At 42.0% G+C, this 22,560-nt stretch overlaps 1 protein-coding gene across 1 annotated transcript; it reads left to right on the top strand.

Moving 5' to 3' along the window:
* Nucleotides 1-225: 225 nt before the first annotated feature.
* Nucleotides 226-22,151, top strand: LOC145488565 (sacsin-like). The gene is made up of 10 exons (XM_081467450.1): nucleotides 226-2,357; nucleotides 3,130-3,192; nucleotides 3,593-3,693; nucleotides 4,045-4,155; nucleotides 4,758-4,905; nucleotides 5,394-6,387; nucleotides 6,918-7,495; nucleotides 7,798-19,001; nucleotides 19,394-19,673; nucleotides 20,130-22,151. The coding sequence occupies exons 1-8, from the start codon at nucleotides 2,312-2,314 to the stop codon at nucleotides 17,148-17,150; spliced, it is 11,394 nt and encodes a 3,797-aa protein (XP_081323576.1). The 5' UTR covers nucleotides 226-2,311; the 3' UTR covers nucleotides 17,151-19,001; nucleotides 19,394-19,673; nucleotides 20,130-22,151.
* Nucleotides 22,152-22,560: the final 409 nt, after the last annotated feature.

Below are 22,560 nucleotides of genomic sequence, written 5' to 3'. Positions count from 1 at the left end.
AAGAAATGCTTTGAACAAGTGGCTCGATCGGCCGATCGCAGTCCGTTTCAGCAACCTCTTGGTTTAAAGAGCTGGTGAAAGTTTCAAAACGGAGGGAACCATTGCTAAAGATCGATTAAAAAACACAGCTCAGTTTAAGTAGTGGTGAATGATCGCTAAAATGTTTTCTGAAACGCTCTTAAATGACCACGCCGAGCCTCATTTTTATTCCCGTCTTCTACATTGAAATGTAATTCGTAATTGTATGAACATGTCGAAATATATAATTTAACGAAGGAATAAAGTCAACCGTTAGGAATAAACTCAATTCAAAATACAGGATATAGCTACTAGAAAAAGTTTCCCTTACTGACATTTTTTGCAAGCTTCACATTCTGTCTTAATATACCCTTCGTTAAGAAGCAATTCAAATCAAATACGGCCGGAGTAGTGGAGAAAAGATGTCGTCAGCTTTAAACCTTCATTTTGATTGTGTATAAGCATGTTAAGTCTTCGAACGCGGCGGTGATCGAGAAACTGCGAAATACTGTTTACTCAGTAAATTCTCAATGGCAAAAGTAAGTATTGTTTACTGCAGTTGTGTTTGTGAAGGTGATTTTTGCCCTTGTGAGTTTATAGCAGCAGTAGAATCTTGGATCAGATCAACATTACAAAAGATTCTCAATTCAAGCCACTTGCTATAAGCAAGCGTTTCTGCTAAAGGGTGATATTTAACAATACCGAAATGTAGAGGAAGAATTAAAAATGATTACTTGGAAGGCACTTTCTTAAATTCTACCAAAACCATCTCATCACTGAACTATTACTTCGTAGAAATCTCGAACGCATAATGGAAGAGATAAATATTACTCAGTTAAATGTTGGTCAGAATGATAGATGCCTTATATCTCAAACGATGAAATTCAGAAACTGAAATCTCTTTATTGAGAAGTGGAAACAGTTCGTTATGGTGATATGAACCGGAGTGAAGTCCAATTCGGACTGTAATCATACGAGTGATTAACAAAAAGCGGGAGACAGTCTGATTTGTTTTAACAATCACAAGTAGGATTACAGAGAGAATTGGACGACAAGAATTCCTGTTAACAATTCATCAATCACAACTTCAAACAAAATCAAGATAAATATTCCGACAAAGCAAAGGTTGTTTAGACTGTTTACGATTTATCTGAACGGTTTTTTTCAATATAGAGGAGTACTGAGTCACCGGGAGGAACTAAAAAATAAACAGCGCTTGTTATTGAATACGTTGTTATTGGACTCCTTATCTGGTCGCGCTCCTGAATTAGAGCGTGCTGGTAACCAATCAGATTCGAGAATTTTGTCAGTATAGTTATGACGAATCGTAAAATTAATTTCAGTGTCTGCAAGGGCCTGATGTTTAAGGGTTTGTTATTTCGTACGACTGTCACATTTCACATTCAAATTGCTGTTGTCATGCAAATGAATGTGCTTTCTAGGAAAGAGATAATAAAACACTTCAAGAATCTTTGATGATATTTTCGTAGCCATATAAACACGGCCTGTGCAGGTAGAAGGGGCCGTTTTCCTAGTTGTAAAAAAGCGGGAGCTATAGTTACGAACATCTGAAAGTGGAATAAGGTAGGAGATCTTTCGTAGTGAGTCACAGAGTGTAACAAAAACATTTTTTAAACCTTCCAAAAAAAACGGTGAGCAGACACAGGCGTGTTGTATAATTACAATATCCCATGCGAAACTTTTGCATGCAGTTTGACAGAAAAGTAAACTTGTAAACCCCAGAAATGCTAGGCACCGTACATTCGTGTACGACATTGTTACTTTTGTAAAGAGTTAGATCTTCGCGTTTTAAGATTTCGCATGATGTATAGTTTAGAAAGGAATACTTGTGAAGCCCGGCAAACTTCAAAGGACTTTCGGCGATCAAGGAGATGTCATGCTCGACAAATTAGATATATGCTATCAAAAAAAGGTCCAAACAGCACTTTTACTATTTATTGGCTGAACAAATAAATTTTTAAGCTTAAGGGCTAAAAGGCCAGGGCTAAATCATATCGAATATCGTTGCCAAGCACATTTCCCATGGGCAAATGACGTAACAGAGCGTGTCGAAGGAGTTTCTCGGAAATTTGACTCGATTCTCAGAACGCAGCTGAATCGTTGGTACAGACTGACACGGAAGATCTGCGAAAAAACTCTTTCTTGTTGCTATATTCTCGACTTTCAAGGTAACACGTAATTCTGTTGTGATAACACTATGCTTTGCATGCTTTTGCGCACACTCCTGCGTTGGAAAAGGTTTCAATACTCCGGTTTATAGCCGAACACCGGAATGGTTTTCCCGCTTTCGGGCGACATTGTTATCTCGAGTCGCATCAGTATGTAATTAATATAATTTGTCTGTGAACCGTGCGATGATGGAAATATTTCATACGATATCTAAATGACAATGGTTAACTCATTTTACAAAACTTATGTTAATGGTCATCTCAAAACACCGTTGAATTAAAATTGAAGAGTCTAGCCTTCTTCGATGGCATGGCAGCCATATTGACTCTCTCCTTTGGAAAATGAGTTCTTTTTTTCTTTGGTAAACATTTCCTGGTGTTACGGAACAGCACCCAGGGCCCTATGAAAACGCTCTACATTGAATGTTGTGGATTAAAAAAATCGCCGAACATAGCTACTTGAAACTCATTTTGACAGCAGTTTCGCCCATCGTTTCAGAAGGAGTTTAATCTGGGTTATTTTTCGGCGCCACGCTGCTTAAAAGCCCCGTGATAATTTCACGCGTGGGTTAACGGCGCTCGTTTTCAGTGACCCTGTTAATTTTCCAGAGCAACGTAGTTTGATAGATATTTGCAAGGTTTCAAACAGAATCTGGGTTGTAAAATTTGAAAGACGAGACGCGAGACGTGTTTCAAAGGTGCAAAATATGCAGTATTTATAATTTAACAGCAGGATTTTGGCCTTCCTATAACAATGAAGAAGATCCAGCGGTGCCTAACCGGTTACACTTTCTTCTCAATTAAAAATTAACACTTGTGTGTGTCGCGGAATATTTACGTCGCTTGAAAATATACAGTGCTTGAATGTTCAATATGGCTCCAAAGCGCGCTGATTTTATTTCTTAATTGTTCTCTTATTTAGATGATTATCAGGTGAAGGAACAGCAAGAAGCTATTTGCAGAAAATCTGGAATCTTGCTCATGGGTGGGTATAAACTATGCCATATAACTGAACAATAACTTCAGTAAGAAATCCGGGTGTGTTTCATTTTCAGTTTTCTATATTCTGGGGGTGTTTTAAATAACTCGCGCAGGGAAGCATTCTTAAATGATAGTTTTGAGGAATTAATGCCTACGCGTTGGTTACAGAGACGCGTTCCGTCAATCCATAGTCCATGTGGTGCATATAGAAGTCCGGATGTACGAAAATTATCAGATAATTAGATGTCAACTGAAGTGGCATTCTTGTCCCAAGTAACTTAAAGCCTCGATCATTCAGGAGGGAAACTATGTTACTGCGGATATTTCTCAGGCCAGGTCTCTGTGTGTGGTTTCTTTGAAACTTGCCTCTAATGTCTGTTTTATTTTTTAAATTTGTTGCTCAGCGAACAAAGATGACGATGGGTTTGATTTAATTCAGCCATCACTCATCCAACAGTTGAGGTCCATCCTAGATCAGTATCCTGATGATGGACAGATACTGAAGGTAAAACACATTACTTTTGTGCAAAAATCGCTGAGATTGCAGGGAAGCAAAATTTCCTTCCTTACATCTGCTACAGTAAGGTTTGCAAGTTCACGACATAGTCCTTTTGCCAAACAATACAACACATAGCATATTGGACCGGCTACCATGGATCAATTAAGTACTGAGTTACAACGTCAACCTCACATTCATGATAAAAATCAGCAAGGCTCTGTACGAGAACTCTTCGTTTATTTTTCTAACAGGCTGTGTATGAGAAATTTATACAGTTTTGCTTCCGTTGTTAAAGATATTCCAGTGGTAGCATATGTATTTTTGCGATTGTTGATCACTCGAGTCTCTCGTGTCTAGGAACTGATTCAAAATGCCGAGGATGCAAATGCCAGTCGAGTGAAGTTCTTGCACGACAAACACAGTCATGACACCGAACATCTTTTTGATGAGGACCTCGCACAATTTCAGGTAAACACATCGTCTTGTCTCACTTTTGATCGAAACGAACAAAAATCATGACGCTGCAAATTCGCAAGATTTAAAATGTGCCGCTAGGACCACGTAGAAAAAACTCACTGAATTGTTCAAGGTCGAGTGATTATTGTGCTAAAATCCAAGAACCTTATGAATGGATAACTCACAATAACAGCTCAGTTCAGTTTCATAGTAATTTTTGAGAGCGCATTATATTTAGGATTTCTTCTAATTTAATGGTGAAAGCCTTTGGGTTTCTGGCTTTTCGATGTCAGGCACAGGAGCGTGTCCTAGGCATTTTCCCGAGCGGAAGAATATGGTTTCCGTTTATGTCTGACAAACAGATCTTTACCCAGATAAATGTGCATCCAACCATTTTTATTTTGGAGAAACTATAGATACAAAGACATCTTTAAGGCTTAAAAAGCCTAAAGTTTTCTCTGATGTTGTTAGATAAGGTAAGGGGAAAACTGCCAACATCTACAGCATACTGTTATAGTTGACATGACTACACAAGTTGCGTCTGGGGACGCTACAAAAAGATACAGTGCCACAGAAGACTTCCTCATATACCTTTTATTAAAATGTTCAAACAGGGCCCAGCGCTTTACGCTTACAACAACGCACGGTTTACAAGAGAAGACTGGAGGGGTATTCGACTGGTCTGTAATAGCATCAAAGTGGAAGATCCAATGAAAGTCGGCCGTTTTGGTTTGGGATTCAAGTCTGTATTTCACATGACAGGTACATACATCTCCAGTACAATCTTAATAAATTTTAGTGTTTATATACGTCGCTTATATGGTACATAGGTAAAAGATGTAAATTTCAAATCTACTTAACACAAAAAATTTTTCAGAGATCTACGACCGTATCACGTATTTATATTTCCATAAAAAAACAATCATCCAGTGATATGAAATCACAGAGAACCTAAGGTTCACAGAGTGACAAATAGGTCCACACATATGCGCCCTCTTAATCATAACTGAAGGTGAGACCCTGCTTAAAGACTCACATTTATTCATTGAACCTGATGAAAAACGACCATAGCTGCAAAGAGAAACGTTTACAATTCTTGTCTTCTTTTAGTTTATTAAATTGGCCTACTTTGTTTAGAAAATTGAAACAATTGTTTCAAGATTGAATTCAATATTCCGTTACTTAAATGAAAGCACTTGACAACGTATAGTGGTCCCCTGAGTCATGTTTCTTTCACTCTTCTATCTCAGATTTACCAAGTTTACTCAGTGATTCCCAAATTGGCTTCATTGACCCTCATGGTGTTTACTTTTCTGACAAGCGCCACAGAAGAACAGGAAAACACTGGCGACTCAATGACGACCGCGCAGAGATGGACGAAATACCAGACCAGTTCCTTCCTTACCAGGGAATCTTTGACTGTACGGAAGACGTTTTTTCCCAGGGATTTTACGATGGCACCTTGTTCCGTTTCCCTTTTAGGACCAAACCCTCCGAGTTGTCAGAAACACTCTACTCTGCTGAGAAGATGGAAATACTGTTTGAAAGTTTTGAGGCTGACGCCCACTTAATTCTCCTCTTTCTTCAACACCTGGAATCAATCGAGCTTTATGTTAGAGAAGAGTCAGGGTCTGATCCTGAAAGGATCTTCCAAGTTAGAATCGCCGATCAAAGTCTCCAAATAGTTCGAGCGAAGAGAAAGGAGTTTCTCGCAGAGATCAAACCTGGAAAAGTGATGACAGAATCTGTCACTGTGACCTACCCTGTCACGATAGAGACAGTAAAGCTCGACTCGCCCGTGAAGCAGCATTCTTTCCTTGTTACCAATTACTTTTGTGGAGGGGAGGTTTCTATGAGGTTTAAGAGACTAATGACAGATAAAGAGCTTAACTATCTACCCACAGTGGGTGTCGCCATGGCACTGCCAACAGGTCCCAAAGTGCAAACGCCCGACATCAAAGGCCACGTGTTCTGCTTCTTGCCTCTGCCGGTGCAAAAGAGGAGCTTGACAGGTTTGCCAGTGCACGTTAATGGCTTTTTTGCTTTGAGTCAGAACAGGCGTTATATCAAATCTCCAAATGCGGATCAAGAGGATCGGGAGACGAGTGGTCGGCAGTTGACGGACAAGTCGTTACTATGGAACAGATGTCTTCTCGAGGAGGCCATACCCAGAGCGTATGCCACGATGATTTTGGAAGCAATTAACGAGAAATCATTTCTCGTACCAAGGACATCCATCTTCAAGTAAGTGTTATTTTGTCTGAGAAGTGACTCGGATAATAACTGTCATGCTCTTGGATAAGTATACCTCCAACTACAAAATATTCGTTCAGTGTTGGCCCTTAAACGTGCTTTCACGTAAGTTATAAATTGTTGATTCTATGCCCAGAAGTAATCAATGGTTGTTGGCACATGATAGGCTCTTAGTATTGTTGGACCCATTTTGTTTCCACGATCGCGAATGCGTAGTTTGTCGTGCTTTTTAGCGTTTGTCAGTAATCTGGACTTGTTAAAAAATGTTATTTCATTCAAACACGGAGTATGTAGAGCATTGAAGTTAAAACTGGCTGCCGCTGTTCACCGAGCCAACGCTCGGTACTCTTGGAGAGGAACTAAGTCGGATATTGCGTCTAGAAATAAATGTCATTTCAAAAATGTTTACAAGGCATGCACAGGCAGTATAGCAAGCATGGCTCTTGAGAAGAGTCTTGCTTGCTATGCTGGTATTAAAACGAGGGAACTACTGCAGTTTTACGCTTATTTGTTTCTTACAGAGCATGGCCAGACATCAGCTCCATTGACCCAAAGTGGGAGAAGATAAGAGATCCATTGTTTCACTTGCTACTGCAGAAAAAAGTTGTTTACACCCCGGCACATTTTGGGCAATGGCTGACAGTACAGAAAGCCGTTTTTGACCTGCTGTCTAAAGATGAACCTAAAGAGCTGCTTCAGCGAGTATTACTAGCAGCTGATGTGCCTGTTGTCTCAGTACCCAGTCACGTCACGGACGCCATTTTGTTCTATGCAGGGGCCACTGTAAAGAATATCACTCCCAGTGGCACAAGAGCAGCATTGAAGCAAGTCCCCTTTTGTTACCAGAACCTTGTTAGACGAGAAAAACTACTCCTTCTTCAGTTTTGTCTTAAAGACCGCAAATATGACAAACTCTGCGGCGTGATGTTGTTGCCCCTCTTCAATGGGACCTTCACAAAATTTTCAGATCAGGGAGAGCGAATTTATATCTGCTCGCGTAATCATCCACGACAACTATTTCCTGGTTTAGGACACCGTTTCCTTGACGAAACACTCGATGGGGACGTCATTGGGAAGCTGAATGATGCAGCTGATCAAGGTAAAATGATTCTTATTTGGATTCGAGTATGGTGTTATCTTACCGAGCATTTTTTATTCTTTATTTCAATATCTACAGTAGTTAATGACATTTCTTTCATAAGTCGCATGGCACAGTGGAAAGAAAAACGGCCTCACAACGAATTAGCGTACCAAAACTGTAACAAAGACAACTGAGGCATGCCGGTTATTATCTTTTCATCAATTCCTTTTCGTTGGTTTTACGTCCTAATATAACGTCCTAATATCGCGTGTCTCATGAAGGAGTCCGTCACTCTCTTTGTTGTTATGCTTTTTTCACAGAAGTTACACAATTACGGCTATTATGCGTAGATGATGTACCATCTCTTCTCTGGGAGGCCCTACCGGATGAGTGGAATAAGGGTAATACCGTTTCGTGGTTCCCCGATGACAGTAATCACAATCATCCTCCGAGAGACTGGATCAAAGTTGTCTGGAGATATCTTCAAGAACATTTCACAAGAGTGGAAGATATTCAGAGCCTTGGAAAACTACCTCTCATTCCACTCAGCCTAGAACACACACCTGTAACCTTGGCACGACTTTGCCTCTCTTCTAGAGTTGTTGTCAAGCGCCTAAAAGATGATTGCCTCGACGACACACTAACAAATGTTTTGAGGAAGCTTGGTGTAATTATTATGAATGATTTTCCAGCCTATATAAGACACCATCCCGCTGTCTTGGGGGCGTTTGTACATCCACCGTCCGCACAAGGCGTTTTGAAAGCAATGGTGATTTCCTCTGGCCAGATGGCAGCTGGAAAGTTTCCAGAAATCGTACGCAAGATATTATCTGCTAACGACAAGCATCTCCTCAGGTCATTTCTTGCCCTTGTGAGACGCTCATATGTAGGACAAGCGGAGTACAATCTTCTGTGTTCGCTTCCCATTTTCCAGACGCTGTCCAAGAAGTTCGTATCAAAGACGGAGGGTCTTTGTGCAGCGGTTGCGGATTCTCTTCCGGTTTCACCTGTACGAGAGCTGATTGACATTAGCGAGCATGATTCCAAGTCTTTAGCAGTTTTATTAGACGTCAAGATTCTAACGCCAACCGAGTTACTCTGCCAAATAGTGTTTCCAGACATACAAAGAGGAAAGTACTCTGGAGAGCAGATTGACAAACTCATGACTTATATACTGGAAAACCACACTCGCGAAATTCGCAGAAATGCCACTTTCAAACAGAAATTACAGGCCTTGCCCTTTGTCTCCAAACATCGAGGGCGCGCAAGAACATCAGACCTCTTTGATCCCAGAAAGTTGATCTTGAAGAAATTATTTGTCAATGAAGATGTTTTCCCCACAGTCCCGTACAACGAACGTTCTGTACTCGTCATGTTAGAAGATCTTGGAATGAAAAGCGAGGACAACATCACTGGATACGATTTGTACCAAAGTGCGAAATTAGTAAGTGGGCTCACTCACATTCCAACTGCAGAGCAGAAGTCAAGAGCAGTTTTAGAGTTCCTCAGAGACAATCCCAAAACATTGTCGGAGTCAGTCAATGGACAACCACTAGGATCGCTTCTGAAGGACATTCCCTGGGTTTCAAGATTGCAAGAGAGGCCCCCTAACTATCCTCCGGGACTGGCATGGTTTGAAGAGGGTGAAGAAAATTGCAAACACTTTTTCAAGCCAACTGAAGTGAAGAGTCAGTATCTTGCAAACCTCGTTGGAACGGTTATGCCTCTTGTAGAAGTACAGTCAACGAATCAAATTTCCAGGTATTTTGGCTGGCAATACCTACCCGGTGTCTTCCAGGTCATTCAGCAGTTGCAGAATGTGATCAGATCGTATTCAAAAGAAGAGAAGCACCTCTTTATGGTTGTGGTAAACGAAATTTACTTCTTGCTTAATCGAGTGCTAGCAAAGGACGTTGGTGTGGATCCTGCATTTGACTGTTTAGAAGAATTTGATTGGGTTTGGAATGGAGATGGCTTTTCCTCACCTAGCCATGTGCTTTTCAGCAAGCCACACATTGATCTTACACCCTACATACATTTTCTTCCTAGCGACATGGCTAAGTACGCTGAGCTGTTTTACCGTTTTGGCATGAGGGAAAGCAGTAATCCAGCTGTTCTGGTAGAGGTCCTTCACATGATTAAAGAGAAGTATGATGATGGAATTGTGCCGTCCAGCGCTTTAGAAGTAAAGCACGATCTTCAGTTATCCGTCAACATTGTGAATGAGTTGGCAAGTGGGCAGTTAACCGAAGAGCTAACAGGGCAAATTGTTCTACCAACACACACTGAGGACAACTCACATGTAAGGCTTGAACCAGTGGAGTGCTGTATGTACTGCGACCACGATTGGTTGAAGAGAGAAGGTGACGATGAAGGCATGGACTATTTTTATGTACACCTCAATGTCCCTAACAGTACAGCCGAACGCCTTGGTGTTCGAAGCCTCACCAATAGAATGCTGGACGCGGATGAGCTGTCCATAGGAGAAGAGTTTGGACAGGAAGAGAGGCTTACTACTCGGCTGAACCGACTTCTGGAGGAGTACACGGATGGATTTTCAGTTCTAAAAGAGCTTGTGCAAAACGCAGACGATGCCGGTGCCACTGAAGTCAGATTTCTCTATGATGAAAGAATGAACGAGGATGCCATGACTTGCTTGATTGACGAAGGCATGAAAGGTTGTCAAGGTCCTGCTTTGTGGGTCTATAACGACGCTGAATTCAAAGATGAAGATTTTGAGAACATTGCAAAACTCAATGAAGCAACAAAAGAGTACGATACCGAAAAGATTGGCAGGTTTGGACTTGGCTTCAATGCGGTGTACAATTTGACAGATGTGCCCATGATCTTAAGTAGGAACTATTTTGTCATTTTTGATCCTCACACGTCATACCTCGGGAAGGCGATCGGGAACAAAAGGAAGCCAGGGATAAAGATTAATCTCAACAAAGATGTGAAGAGGCTTTGCAAGTTTGCAAATCAATTCAAACCATTTAACGGCATCTTTGGCTGCGATTTGCATTTGAGCAAGGAAGACAACTCATTTAATGGAACGCTTTTTCGATTTCCGTTGAGGACTCAAGAGCAAGCCCTGGGAAGTGAAATAAAGAAGCTGAATTACGACGACCACGAAATGCGAGAGTTGCTACAAATGCTCATTCATAGGTCGAAGTCTTTGCTTCTTTTTACTCAAAATGTTCTGCGGGTGGAAATCTACAGTTTGCCAAGAAAAACAGGTCAAGAGTCTCTGCCTGCTTTAATGTTTCAGGTCTCCAAATCAATGTCCCAGGAAGGAATTCTTCGAGAATTGCGTTTCCCGGTGACATTACCAGTTACTGCAGAGAAACTGGATGCTGGAGAGCAGCGTTTCCTGAGGCAGTGTTGCTTTCTTCAAGCGTCATCGAAGGTCGCGAGGGAGGCAAGATACCACACTGTCCATCCAAGTAAATTCCCTGAATGTTCCATAGTAGTTGATATCGATTGTCGTTTTACTACACTGGGCTTGAAGTTCTTTAACGCTCACGGGTGTCTTGGTCATGAGCGTTTCACGTGGCTTGTGGTTTCTGCAATGGGCCATGGTCCAGCAATGCAGTTTGTGGAAACCGACGAAAGTCTCCTTCCATCAGGTGGAGCAGCTGTTCGTTTGGTACCAACTGGAAATGATACATTCTTGCCATTGCCTGCTAAAGTTGATGGGGATGAACCAACGCTTAACGGTGTCATCTTCTGCTATCTTCCGCTTCCAATCCATAGTGGCCTACCATTACACATTAATGGAGCTTTCGCAGTAGCTGCTAACAGACGTCACTTACAGTCGAAAGTTGAAGACGACAAGAGATGCCATGGTTTCGACTGGAACAAAGTACTTATGCAAGACTCCATTTTGTCTGCCTATTTTGCTCTTCTTGATGACATCAGGTCAATTACTCCCGATGACGGCTCTTATAAGTTCCATTCATTATGGCCAAAGGCTGATGAAGTACATGGAGACTGTTGGCCTATCCTGCTGTCCTTCTATGAACAACTTGCCGTTGGAGATCATGCCCTATTCTCCGCAGATGGACGTACATGGGTTGACATACGTCACGTAGTGTTTCTCGATCCAGAGTTTCGCTTGGAGCCTCAAATAGGTGACACTTCATTTACCGTGCTTCAGACGTTGGCTAAAGAAAACGAAATGGTAATCGATTTGCCAGCAGACGTGTTCCAATCTTTTCACGAATGTGGTCTGTGGGAAATAATTCAGACTAGAACGTACGACAAGAGACGATTTTTCCATGAAGTTTTCTTTCCAAACATTTTGAAAGTTCGTTCAGACCTGAGAGATGTGTTGGTGCTACATGTTTTGGATAACAACATTTCAGGTGTAGATGAACTGATAAAGACGCATGCCTGTATTCCAGCATCACCCTATGGCAAAAATCTTAAGTGTCCTAGCCAGCTTGTAAACCCAAACAGAGAGGTATCCTCTCTATTCTGCCCTGAGGATGGCAAATTTCCTTGTGGAACTGATGAAACCTTTCTCAACCTTCAACGACTGACAAAACTTGAGCAGCTTGGAATGGTTTCAGATGTTCTTTCTTGGAAGGGGATTGCAGAGAGAGCAGAGAGTATCGACAGGATAAATGCAGTTGACAGTAAAGCAGCAGTCAAGCGTGTAAAGGTGTTGCTGTCATTTATGCAAAAGAAAATGAAAGGCAAGGGTGAAGGTCCTACAGAACCCATTATGACACGCTTTGTAGAGGCTAAATTCCTCCCAGTTCTTCGAAAACCAGAGCACTTTCCCCTTCCCTGGCAGGGAGACGAATTTCAAAGTAGAAGAAAGTTTCTGGTCGCACCAAAAGATGCATTCCTGAAGGAAAAGAAGTATCTTGTGTGTTGTACGGAGCCGCTTGTTGACCTGGAAATCCCCAAAAAGGTGACAGAATTGTTGAAGTTGAGAAACAAAGATGTCAGTATCCAGCATGTGATGAGCCAGCTTGAAGAAGCAATATGTACTGACATCGATTCACTGGATCGCAAAGGTTATGACGAAATCAACCGTGTTTGCACTGAGGCGTATATCTTTCTGCAGGAAATGATGAGCAGTCACAGCGCGGAGATCATGCAACTTTTAGTTGGCAAGAAGATCATTCTTGTAGGGAAGACATTTCTCTCCGCAGACCAGGTGGCTCTGGAAATTAACGCAGACTGCTCTCCGTACCTTTATAAGCTTCCAGAACATCTTGCAGATTCCTGTTCCGATATCATGAAACTTGCTGGCGTGAAGGAGAAGTTTGAGGAGAACGATTTCATCTCCAGTCTTCAACGGGTAGAGCGACATTTCTATGGCAGGCAACTTGATGAAGAAACTCTTGAAGTGACAGTCCACATGGCGGTTCAGCTAGGGGAGACACTCGAATGGTCAACTGGCGATTGTTCGGAAATACCTGACAAATGGGGATCTATTTACCTTCCTTCCTCTAGGAGAGTAATGCAACCAGTATCTGAACTTTGTATGAAGGACTGCCCTTGGATATCCGATGAAGACGACGAAAGTATTCAATTTGTCAGTGACAAAATTCCGTGGCCAACATGTTCTCTCTTGGGTGTTAAAACACGAAGAGACGAAGCCCTACAACAGCATGACTTTGGGCTTCCTTGTGGACAACGAGAGAAACTCACAACTCGTCTGAAGCGGATTCTAACAGGTTACCCATGTGAGAAAGACATCTTGAAAGAACTTCTTCAAAATGCAGATGATGCGCAAGCAACGGAAATTTGTTTCATAAAGGACCCAAGATACCATCCTGATGAAAAAGTGTTGAAAGAAAGCTGGAAACCATTGCAAGGTCCTGCATTGTGTGTGTACAACAACAAACCTTTCACTAATGCAGATATCAAAGGAATACAGACCCTTGGCGAAGGTAGTAAGAGCAATGACCCAAACAAGACTGGCCAATATGGTGTCGGATTCAATGCTGTCTACCACTTGACTGATGTGCCCTCATTCATGTCAAGGGGTAAAGAAATTGGAGATGTGTTGTGTGTATTCGACCCACATTGCAAGTATGTCCCGAAGGCAACCGATAAAGAACCTGGCAGAATGTATAAAGACATCGAGAAGATGCAACGAAAGTTCCCAGATGTCTTCCCTTGTTATCTCGAGGATCTTTTTTCCATCCAGAATTCAACAATGTTCAGGCTTCCCCTAAGAACGGAGGAAATGGCACAAATGTCTAAAATATCGTCAGCTGCGGTAACAGTGAAGACATTAGACGAGATGATGGAAGACCTGAAGAAGGAGCTTTTCGACATTCTCCTTTTTGTTAACAATGTGAAGAAGATTAGTCTTTGTGGAATAGATGAATCATCAGGGAAGTTGACGGACAGATACTCTGTTGAAGTGCTCCTGTCCGAAGACGATGACAGGAAGAGGAAAGCATTCGCTGATTGTATCAAAGAGATCGGGAATCGTGTGAAAGAGAGCAACAATTCCCTACACACAAGCGTAGATGTCCAAAAGTGTATGTATACTATGAAGTTAAGAGATTCATCCGGCAGAGAGGAAACATGGTTGATTGCCCAACAGGTTGGCTTTGAGGAAGCGGTGGACAAGAGTATTGTCGATGCTTTTAGGAAACAAAAGTTGGGGATGCTTCCTCGCGGTGGCGTTGCGTGCCTTCTGGAGAGTACAAACTCGAAGGAGCAGCTAGAAATGAAAAAGAGAGCGTACTGCTTTCTTCCACTTCCACTTGAAACTGATTTGCCAGTTCACATCAATGGGCACTTTGCATTGGACCACGAGGCAAGGAGAAATTTGTGGAGAGATGTAACCGGCGACTACAGGACTGATTGGAACAATGCCTTGTTGCGCGACGTCATTGCGTCATGCTATCTGACCCTTCTAGACGGAGTTCGCGTTTTCCTTCAATTGCCAATCGTACAGGATCGTGCTGAATCTCGTACCGACTCTCGCAGTAATTGCAGAAGTACGACTTTACGAAAGTTAAGTACATATGAGGAGCTCTTTCCAAAGTTACCCATAGAAGATACGTATTGGAAGACATTGGTTGAGGCAGTCTACCAAGTGATGAGCAGAAAGAAGATGCACTTGATCCCGTTAGTGAGGAAAGCAGAAGGGAATTCTAGCTGCCGGCGTGAGGAATCCTACGGTTCTGAGAGAGTTCAGGTAGAGTGGCTTGCACTGTCAGGTACCGGTAAAGATAAAATCTACTTCAACAATCTCGAAATAAAAGGCTGTTTTGCTTTCAAACCCCCAAAATGTGGCCTTGAAAGCAAAGAAGAGAAAGAGGAAAGAAAAAGAAGAGAAGAAGGAAGAATCAAGCGGAAGTCCAGATTTGAAGAAATCTTACTCGAGACTGGTTTAAAACTTGTCGCATTTTCAATGACCACTTTCGAGTCACTCAAGGAGGCAGAAGTGGAAGTGGTTTGTGTTTCACCCACTGCAGTTATGGATTTCTACAAATCGTTTAGTGATCCTGATCCGCTTTGCAATGTTGGAAAGATTCCATGCCCTGTGAACAGGACACCATTCAAAAACGAACAAGGAGTGATCCGTCTCCTCAAGTACTGCAAAGACGACGACCAGTTTTTGAAGAATCTCTCTGGACTTCCACTGCTTCTTACTGAGGACAACAACTTGAATGCCTTTAGCGAGAGTAATCCCCGATGTCTGAGTCGCTACCAAGATATTTTTCCATGTTCCCCGTCCGTTTTTGTTCACAGAGAAGTCCGTAGCGACATTTTTAGCAGCCCTGAATGCGTAAAATCCCCCGTTTTTCGACCTTTGGATGTACAAATGTTCGCCTCGTTGTTACACGAAACCCTACCGTACAGCTACATTAGCGAAGATCACTATGTGAAATGGTGCCCAGATGACCCATCTGCCACCTTGCCTAATCACCAGTGGATCTATAGGGTTTGGAGCTTCTTGCAAGAGTTTGCCAAGGATGCAATGACGAATGCAGAGATAACTGAGGACTGCAAAGAAGAATTCATTCGCACGCTGCTTTCGCCACTATCTAAATGGTGCCTTATCCCCGCAACTAAAACGATCAACGTAGAAAGATCCTCCACATCGTGTTCTTCAAAGACTGTTGTCAACAAACAAACATTGACAGATCATTTCTTGGTGCCGCTTTGTATGGCTGAAACTGTTCTTGACTTTTATGACTGTGGTATTTCAGATCGGAATCTGGCTACTATTGTAAGATCTCTGGGCTTGCCAAAGGTTAATTCAGTAGTAATTACAACAATGTACTTGCTTACTGCATCTTATACCAAATCAGATTTGTACCATTTCGTACGTAATCTCGTAGCCTCTCTCAAGACGCCAAAGTCCCTTCTTACAGCACTCAAACAGGCTCTAGAAACGGATCCTCTTTCCCTTGAGGGGAAATTATCGCCCTCAGATGCAACAGTTGTTCTAGAGTACTTTAACCGGAACGTGCAAAGTCTCACAGATGTTGACAAAGAAATCTTAAGGAAGCTGCCATTTTACCCCAAAGCAAGAGGTGGTCTTGCAAAACTCGAGGATAGAAAATCCTGTATTATACCTGATGAATTACCCGAAGAAGAGATGGATGTTGTGGAATCAGTACTTGACTGTTTGTTTTTGAAATCCAACTCAAGCCTGTCAGATCTTTATGAATTCTTGGATGTTGAAAGTGTCTCTCTGGTTGAAGCGTATCTCGAGTTTGTTTTCAAATGTTTTCCGTATTTCAACAAGGAAGGAACGTTGGCTCATATTAGATATATTTGCCAATTTAATTATTCAGGAAGTGCAAAGCAGAAAAATGAAAGAGAAATCGGGAAGCAAAAGCTGTTAGATTATTTGAAAACAGTCAAGTTTATTCCGAACAAGGACGGCACGTTGATGACTGCGTCGAGTTTCTGTGATCCCCGAAATCCTGTTTTCAAGTCCATGCTAACAGAGGACGAGTTTCCACCAGACCCTTTCGCTTCAGAAGAATGGTTGCCCTTTTTGGAAATGATAGGCCTGGTGCGGGATGTTTCTAAAGATGATTTTCAGAGATTCGCTGAAGAAGTTGCAGAGGAAGGTGCCACAAAGCGAAATGAGAGTACATACAAGAAGTCTTGGGCCCTGGTGGATCACCTAATCTCTCGACCAAATGTAGTGGATGAAGGTCTTTTACAAATGGTCTGTGAAATTCCCTTCGTTGCTGCAGACCCTGTTACAGAACCATTGTTAACAGTCTGTCCAGCCTTAGGAGCAACAATGGATGGCGAAGTTCCCTTCATTGCATTCAAAGGGGCAGTTTTCAAGGATTACGAAGACATTGTATGGACGAAAGCTCACTTGCTTCCAGGGTGGGCAGATCCAAGGTCTCGTCAATACGACTTTGATCGTCCTCGTGGTGTCAACATCGAGCAGTACTGCAATTCTTTTCTCGCCCAGCTCCAAATTGTGAAGAAGCCATCGGTAAATCTTGTAGTTACTCATTGCGAAAACATTTGCATCCATTTTGAACGTAAAAGCAAGATGGAAACTGCTTCACGTGAGCAATGCTCCGCGGTTAAGGCGGTCATGGAAAGTATTTACGCCTTTCTGCAAGACAACGCGACCACAGGAAATGAAGCCAAAAGGGTTCTGGAAACTACTCCTTGCATTTTAGTTGAAGAAGGAAGGAGGTTCATTTTGCCCAGTTAGGCAGTCCTTGAGTTGTACGAAAGTCTTGAGATTAAGCCATATCTATACAAAATTCCCCCCGACTTTGGCAAGTTTCAGCGATTGTTTGGGTACCTGGGCTGTTCCAAGGCTGTTGGAGCTACCCATTATGCTATGGTTTTGGAGATGTTGCGGGAAAGTAGCCGGAATGACAACTTGCACCAAAATGAATTAAGAATGTGTTCCAAGGCGGTGAAAGGTTTCTTGGCAAGGCTTCAAGACCATCCCGATGAAGCGTCAGCAATATGTAATCTGTACTTACCAGCGACGTTTCCTGAATATCTGTACCTACCAGCAAAGTTTCCAGAAACCGGCTCCTCTGATAAACCTCTGAAACAAATCCCTGTGACTTTGCACAAGTCCACTGAGCTGGTTTTCAATGATGTACCTGCCTACGGACCAAGGATCGCGAGGCTCAACATACGTTTTGTGCTTGAGCTCAGCCTGCTGGATGTCAGACCAACATCTGCCATGACAAACTACGAAGAGCTAATGATGAAATTGCCTGTACCTTTACAACCAGTGACGCTGTCCTCTGTGGTAAAAGAAAAACTCACCGACGGTGTAATAGTGACAAGTGGAGCTGTCAATGCATTGATGACGCGGCTTTTGTCTGCTCAATTTGTTCGGGGCATTGTCAGAATTATTCGACACGTTGACTCGCAGAAGAAGCAATTTGATGAAGGAATAGCCGCTGATATTGAAAATGGTCTTCGAAACATAGAGCTTTGCGCAGTAGAAAGCCTTAAAACCTCACTCTTTCACAACGGTCAACTCATTCCCGGAAGTGAGGATTATGTACCATATCTTCAAGAGAAAGTTGTGGCGTCTGGCAAGGAAAAGTTGAAGGTGTATTTGAATTCTGTAACAGGAATGAGCGACGCTATTTCGGCTACGTCCCAGGTAATTGAAGAGATTTATGGTGAGCGTCTGGGAAAGAAAATGGTACTAATTCCTGAGATGCTGCGTTGTCCGCTTGGTGACATATGGCTTCTACTGAACAGTAGGCGCATTCGACGAGATGACACTTATGATGGATCAGAAATAGGCATTTATGCAGAGCCAGGTGGCTTCATTCCAATCGAGGAGCATCATCTGCTGAATGACGCCTTTTTGGAATTTGAACCTGGGGAATATGTAGGTTATCAGCTACATGACCCGAGTCTTCAACTTGGGGAAGGAGTCGCCACGTACATCTACGCTATCATTATCAAGGAGGTCGAAGTGATCGATGAAGATGCCATTCTCTTGACAAAGATGTACCAAATCAACATTGGATTCGACAGAGAACCAATTGAGGTCAATGCTGCCGTCTTGCACAAATTCCACCGTATACAAGATATATCTGAACGGGAAAAAGAACGCCCCAGAAACAGAAACAGAGAGGTGATTTTTCAAGAGATTTCAGGGCAACTGAAGGATGCATGGAGACTACCAGAAGAACAAAAGCGACAAATCGTGAAGCGGCTAATTCTACGTTGGCATCCAGAGAAGAACTTGGGAGATGAAGAATTCTGCTCAGAGGCGTTTGAGCACATCAAGAATGCAATCTCGCAACTGGGTGGCTCTTACGACGACTATATTGATGCTTGGGTAACACGTGCAATAGAACATGGCACACGGCGTGAGGAGTACAGAGAAAGACTCGCCAATTCGGACAGGTCCTGGGAATCGTCATCATGTCACATGCCTCCAAGGTTCTGCATTAGAAATCCTCAGCCTGAAGAGGCTAAGCGTTGGTTCAGACAGGCGGAAGCTGACCTTGCAGCCGGTGCAAATGAAATTGATTCCAGCAGGCCTTCTTATGAGTGGGCATGCTTTAAATGCCATCAGGTAAAGATAATTATTGACTTTTGTAAATGTCTCGCAGTAATATTTATAAGGCTATGAAAAGTTAACTTTGGGATTACATACCTATACTGTGCTTGCCAGTTGATCAATCGTTTTTCCTTTCATGTACAAACAAAATATATAACTGAGGGGCAAGAAGTTGGATAGAAAAAAAGACCGCAAAAAAGCGAACCAAACCTGCGACGCAATTCTTATAAGCATTATTAGCCGGGCAGTAATTTGGCAGAAAAAAAGAGAAAGAATGACGGAAAGTGTTTTTTCTTCAACTGCTCATACATGGCAATGTTTGTAAGATATTTAAGTACAGCTAGACTCTTCGAGAATAGTAACCAGTGCCTCTGTGGAATACGTTGCATTAATTTGTTCTCCTGTAGGCAGCAGAGAAGGCATTAAAGGCGGCTCAGTACATGATACATGCTGACAAGACTAGTGATCACAACTTGGTTCAGAATTGCAGTGGTTTGAATGATTCCGAGTTAATCAGCTTTGCCAGCGGTTTGGAGACACTTGTTGTTCGTTCGGCTCGCATGCGTTATCCAGATCAGGTGTCCTTCCCCAAGATCCCAAACGAAGTTTACTCGGCCCAGATGGCTGACCAGGCATTCCAGCTTTCAGAGAATATCTTGATGCGGGTCAAAGACAGAATACCCTAAGGTAAATGCTAAATTAGATTAATGACTAGATAAGCGATATTTTACCAAAACTAAATAACGTTTTATTAATCGGGTAGACTACTTCTTTCATTGTCAGGGTTATAATTACACGTAGAACTTCACGTGACATGGCCAAAACTGAATTGTTATCGAATATTATCCCCAAAGCGAGATAACAAAGTTTTAGAAATTTGTGTTTTCATTGCACATTCAGGTTTCCTGATATATCCTTGTTTAAGAAAATGCCTTTGCATTTGACTTTCATTTTTCCTCGCAAGTCAATTGTTAAATCGAAAGGAGCTGAATTTCGTATACAGACAAACAATGTCACAATAGAAGTAAAGTATATGGATCGCTACATGGTCGCCTAATTCGTATTAGGCAATGGATCATATGATAACTCCGGGTGTAAAGGTAAAGGTAAAGACTAATGTATGGTATGAACTGCATTTGACAGGGTGTGGCAAGTGTTTGGACTGAGAATGTGCAACGATTGATGCATTTCAGATGTTACTGCCAAAGTTCCTATGCACGTGTTCATCAGTAGCTGTACATTTAATTGAACAATTCAGTTTTCAAAACGTCAAGTAATGTATGTAGAGTGATCCATGTTTCAAGAAGTGCTGATGGGGAAACATCCAAACCCGTGCATGTTCTCTAGCGTAGAGTTTACGGTTCTAGTACGTGTCCTTCTATTACTTCTTAAATCTGTAAAAACCTTCGCTCTAGGTTTTCAAATATTAGCCAAAGTGTAAAGACATGACTCCAGTCAATATTATTACAATACATAGCTTTCTTTCATAGAGAGGAGCATAGCTTAGCTTCAGATATTTTGTAACGGTAAAGAGAACAAAGAAAGCTTGCCTTTAACAGACCTTGTGTCAATGCAGGCAAATAGGAGACGTTCCCATATTGACAGTGGCATCGGGGAAATACTACAGTTTGTTAGTTGTTGCATTTTGTTTTTCTTTTCGTTCTTTTTTTTTTTTTTTCAAGCTTGTTCGCCAGCAAGAAGGCGCAGTTTTGAACGTGTTCTTGGGCATCCTTTGAATCACAGACCTTTAGCAAGCCTTTAGCATTCTTAGTAGCTGGATTGTATTCTTAATTTCAAGTCAGTTACAAATTGAAAGTTCTTCCTGGTTTAAAACACGAGTCTTTTGCTATTTGTTAGTAGGATATAAAGAGTAATTAATATTTCAGAATACATGGAATAAAATGTAAATGCAAAAGTTACAGAATTAAGGCACATGCTCAAAATACATACCAGTCAAACAGAGGAAACGGTAGTTAAAAATGAGAGAGAGGTACGCCACAGAACATGGTATAATTTTTGAATTTTAAAGTAGAAATAGCTTTTATGTTAGTGGATGTTTCGGAGATCCGCATAGTTTCTTTTTCGTTTTTGAGTGGTGTTGTAATCATTTTATCGCTATGTCGTTAAAATACAGGGCAAAGTTAATTCGATGACTTTGATGCTTCCAAGTTAGTGAACACCATTTAGGCTATTTTTAGAACAAGGAAACTGTGTAGCCTGTAGTAAAAGTTCGGATTGTTTAAATCATTTTTTCCTACAAAAAGGTTTTTTTACTAAAAGGTTGTGTTTTTGTAGTTTAAAAAGTGAAGTCCTAATTCCTGTTAGTAATTAATACTATTAATACTAAAAGCTCGATAGCATTTAACGATTGCAGAGATGGGTACATTGAAATAGGCCTAATTAGTTGGTTGGTTGTTACAGCAACGCAGGCAAAAAAAAACCCAATAAAACCATGACTTTAGTTGGCGTTCTTCCTTGAGTCTAAACGGTAGAAAGCTTGCTAATAGGGAGGGGACGGGTGGAAGGTAGGAGAGAGGCCCAGATGGAGCCAAAATACCAAATTATACTTTTAATGCATATGTTTCTAATATGATTTTAGAGCCTACAATATTCAAGAGGCTCTACGACTCTCCCTCTCTCTCCCTTCAGTATGACCACCCAGCACCCAGCACTTCTTAGGGTCTCTTCATATGAGCCCGGTAACCGGGCTGGTTCGGTTACCGGGACGAATTTCAGGTCATATGGGAAATTTCAGCCCGGTCGACCGGAATGAAATTCAAGAAACAAAACCAAAATGGTGGAACATAAACTTGTATCGTTCGCGACTGTCGCAGCTCTGTGGACTTTTTTAATGTAAATAATTCGCATACATTTGAAGTGGAAATTCATACGAGACAAAAATTAGGCCATTTTGGCCGCTAAGTTGCGAAAGCGAAGCTTGTTTGTTTCGTCCTGGTCACCTGGGCTGGAGTGTTCATATGGGAAAATTTTCATCCCGGTTACCGAGATCTTAGTCACAAAATCCGAGATCTCGGTAACCGGGCCAGCCCGGCTTCTCATATGAACACGTCGAAATTTTTACGAAGGAAAGAGTGGCTAGGCGAGATCTCGGAAACCGAGCCAGCCCGGTTGACCGGGTTCATCTGAAGAGGCCCTTAGGGCCTCTTCAGATGAGCCCGGTCAACCGGGCTGGCTCCGGGTTGGCTCGGTTTTTTTTTTTTAGACAAAAGAGCTTCGCTTTCGCAACATAGTGGCCAAAATGGCATAATTTTTGTCTCGTATATATTTCCAATCAAGGAGTATTCGAATTAGCTTTATTAGTAAAGTTAAAAGAGTCCACAAAGCTACGACGGCCGCGAACGATACAAGGTTATGTTCCACCATTTTGGTTGTGTTTCTTGGATTTCATCCCGGCAGACCGGGCTTAAATTTCCCATATGAACAGATAACAAAATTCGTCTCGATAACCGAGCCAGCCCGGTTACCGGGCTCATATGAAGAGGCCCTTAGTGAGTCTTGTTCCAGATCAGTAGAATGCTCCTTTTTGTCAGGAAGGTTAATCTTGGCAACGTTA

This window comes from Orbicella franksi, chromosome 5, assembly GCF_964199315.1.
Source record: "Orbicella franksi chromosome 5, jaOrbFran1.1, whole genome shotgun sequence".
NCBI classification, from domain to species: Eukaryota; Metazoa; Cnidaria; class Anthozoa; order Scleractinia; family Merulinidae; genus Orbicella; species Orbicella franksi.
Note: the sequence above shows the minus strand (reverse complement) of the source record. Positions and strands in the feature narration are given on the sequence as shown.